We start from the raw sequence: 3593 nt of genomic DNA on the forward strand, positions 1-3593 counted from the left end.
GTCAAGAACGGTGCTTTTGTAGCCAGGGAAGCCAATGGAACTGGATCAGGTCTACCTGATGACTGCCCAAAACTTATCATGTAACCTCTAAGCTTCAAGCATTCTAAAGATCCCTGGTTTATAGTATCGGAAAGTTTAGTCATTTACATGCTGATTAAAGAACAAAAAATCAAGAGTTGATTATAAAATTATGTACCAAACAAATAATTTATAATGTAAATGTTCATTATTTATTGTACTGTACTTAACATTATATAGTGGTTAAATGTGGAAAATTCTTAATGAATTTAATGTAATCAGTCGTGAAATATAATTATGAATCCATACCTAAATTAGAAATAAGGTGGCTTTCATCAATATGATCTTGGAATTTATTTGAAGATTTGGCATAATAATCACTACATACTTGATATCTAGGATCTCCTTGTTATTTGTTAAATTTAAAAAAATAAAAATAAAAATGGATGATTTGATGCATTAATCTACTGCCATTTCTGGATAATCAATGATCAAAAAAGAAAGAATACAAAGTAATAAACTCCTAATGAAATTAATGGCTTTGATCGTTTTCGTTTGTCACTGTCACTTTGTGGTACATCCTTGGATCCTTGGATACAAAATCCAAGGATGTACAAGGAGGGAAAAAAAAAGAAGAGAGGGAAGGATTGCAATATAACGTAATTCTATCTCTCTCGTACTCAACCATCTAATTTTGAAATTTCAATATAGCACAGAATAGGTTTACCTGAAATGTATAAAAATAAAAAAACATATATAAAATCTATATTTTAGTTTTAGAATATAACTTCTGGTCGACTTCAGTCAACTCGAAGCATAGTTTAAATTCAATACGGAAATGACACCAAATTAAAAATGAGAAACTCAAATTAATTTCGGTTGATCAAGTGATTAATTCACTTATTTGTTTAAACAAATGTCCATTACTAAACAAATGTCCATTACTCAAATCTTGCTTTGTATATATAACAATTATTTGACAAACAACAAATTCTTAAATTAAATTATGATACGAGACCAATTTGTCTTTAACCGGCCGGTTCAGACGGTACAAAACAAAAAAAATTGACAAATTTAAATCCGATAAAATATACTTTCGTTAAAATGGTAAGCAACTCAATATCACTTAAGTAACGTCCAAAATTTATACAGATCTGACTATTTACATATACACAATCACATTACTGGTACTTTATATGTAAAGAAATATAATCTTCCAAATGCTGCATTTATTACAGTAAATTGATGTTTAGAATCTACTTGCAAACATTAGAACTCATGGTATCAACACAATAGAACCTGAGGTCTTCCTACTCTCAATGTCTTCATGCGCTTTTGCTGCCTCAGACAAAGGGTAAGTATGGTTAACCCGCACCTTCAAGACACCGGAAGAAACCTTGGCGAACACCTCTGCGGCAGCCTCCAATAGCTCGTCACGAGTAACGACGTAATGCATTAGGGTGGGCCTTGTCAAGAACGGTGCTTTTGTAGCCAGGGAAGCCAATGGAACTGGATCAGGTCTACCTGATGACTGCCCAAAACTTATCATGTAACCTCTAAGCTTCAAGCATTCTAAAGATCCCTGGTTTATAGTATCGGAAAGTTTAGTCATTTACATGCTGATTAAAGAACAAAAAATCAAGAGTTGATTATAAAATTATGTACCAAACAAATAATTTATAATGTAAATGTTCATTATTTATTGTACTGTACTTAACATTATATAGTGGTTAAATGTGGAAAATTCTTAATGAATTTAATGTAATCAGTCGTGAAATATAATTATGAATCCATACCTAAATTAGAAATAAGGTGGCTTTCATCAATATGATCTTGGAATTTATTTGAAGATTTGGCATAATAATCACTACATACTTGATATCTAGGATCTCCTTGTTATTTGTTAAATTTAAAAAAATAAAAATAAAAATGGATGATTTGATGCATTAATCTACTGCCATTTCTGGATAATCAATGATCAAAAAAGAAAGAATACAAAGTAATAAACTCCTAATGAAATTAATGGCTTTGATCGTTTTCGTTTGTCACTGTCACTTTGTGGTACATCCTTGGATCCTTGGATACAAAATCCAAGGATGTACAAGGAGGGAAAAAAAAAGAAGAGAGGGAAGGATTGCAATATAACGTAATTCTATCTCTCTCGTACTCAACCATCTAATTTTGAAATTTCAATATAGCACAGAATAGGTTTACCTGAAATGTATCTTTTCCTACAGAATCATAGACTACTTCAACTCCGTTGCCTGATGTTATCTCGTTGACACGAGCAACAAAATCCTCTTCTGTATAGATTATAACATGATGACAACCATCCTCCCTAGCTTGGGCCGCTTTCACTTTATTGGATACGGTTCCAATAACAGTTGCACCGAGAGCATTAGCCCACTGGCATAACAAAGATCCAACTCCACCAGCTGCTGCATGAACGAGAATCGTGTGACCAGGCTCTACCTGTAAACTGATTTATATTAGTCTGTGTTTATCACCATGCTGAAGCAAAATTAAAAATGTGTTGGTTTTAGGATGAAGCTTGATTTTAGTACTTAATAGATAACATAGTCAGCTATCATATTCCCTCTAGTTTTCAAGACTGCATATGCCTCCATTACTTTATTTGAAGAACATTACACTAACTCCCTTATTCATAAAATCATTTCTTTTAAGAATAAAAAAAATATATAAAATGACTACATTAACTTATTTATTCTATTTCTATTTTTCTAATATGAAAACAAACAAGATTTCCTTCAGATGTAATGACAACCCGATATAGAAACACACCTTGAAACAATGTCGAATCAGAAAAAGAGTTGTCATGCCCTTTGACATGACGGATGCCCCAATAGCTGGGTCAATTGAAGGAGGGATAGGGACTACTTTTTCTGCAGGTAGAATTTGCTCTTCAGCATACGAGCCTAACGGTCGAGCTGCATAACCTACCAGATCTCCAACCTTTGCACTAGTGACTCCAGCACCGACAGCTACGACAACCCCAACAGCCTCCACACCTGCCACATTAAATAGGAAAATGATGCCTCGGAGTTCAACACAGCTTTCAGTTAAATGTTGGAAATTAGAAACTTATCATAAATGCATATATTGCTATTGAAATTCTTTAGCTCCAAAAACAGATTGGAGGAGAAAGAGTAGTTAATGATTTCAAATTGGATAGTTGGTAAATGTAATGTCGCGCTAAAACAAAAGCACCCCAAAAGTAGTCATCCTGCTGGGTTCGACGGCTTCAATTTTGGTATTATTATTAAAAGTCAATTTATAAATAAAAGAATATTTGATAGGACAAAATACAGAACACGGAATGACCATCACTGTCCATGCAGGAGAGGAGGTTCATGTGTTTTTTCCCTTTTTCTTTTCACTATTTTAGTGATAAGCTCAATAGAAAAGTAAAAGAAAATAAGCACAGGGAACAATTGAGTAACATATATGTGACAAGCTAGTTATATGGCTGTATTTATAATACAATCATATTAGTAAATCCCCTAGAAGAATAACACTAACCATATCAACTCAAAGAGTTTATGGTTAGAAAGATT

General features: G+C 33.1%; 1 protein-coding gene across 2 annotated transcripts in view; it reads right to left on the reverse strand.

Annotated features, from left to right (window-relative positions):
* The window catches only part of LOC107612846 (quinone oxidoreductase 1), a 21065-nt gene continuing 17831 nt past the window's right edge, over nt 360-3593 (reverse strand). Inside the window, exons 3-5 of one of the 2 annotated variants that reach the window (XM_021109914.1) lie at nt 2821-3047; nt 2233-2490; nt 360-745 (exon numbers count right to left, since the gene is read on the reverse strand). In XM_021109914.1, the coding sequence (XP_020965573.1) occupies nt 707-745; nt 2233-2490; nt 2821-3047 (524 nt within the window). In that variant the 3' untranslated portion in view covers nt 360-706. Of the gene's footprint in view, nt 746-1109; nt 1601-2232; nt 2491-2820; nt 3048-3593 lie in introns of those variants that run through there. The other variant, XM_016314601.2, reaches the window with a different exon arrangement.

The sequence above is a fragment of the Arachis ipaensis genome, chromosome B08 (assembly GCF_000816755.2).
Source record: "Arachis ipaensis cultivar K30076 chromosome B08, Araip1.1, whole genome shotgun sequence".
Lineage (NCBI taxonomy): Eukaryota > Viridiplantae > Streptophyta > Magnoliopsida > Fabales > Fabaceae > Arachis > Arachis ipaensis.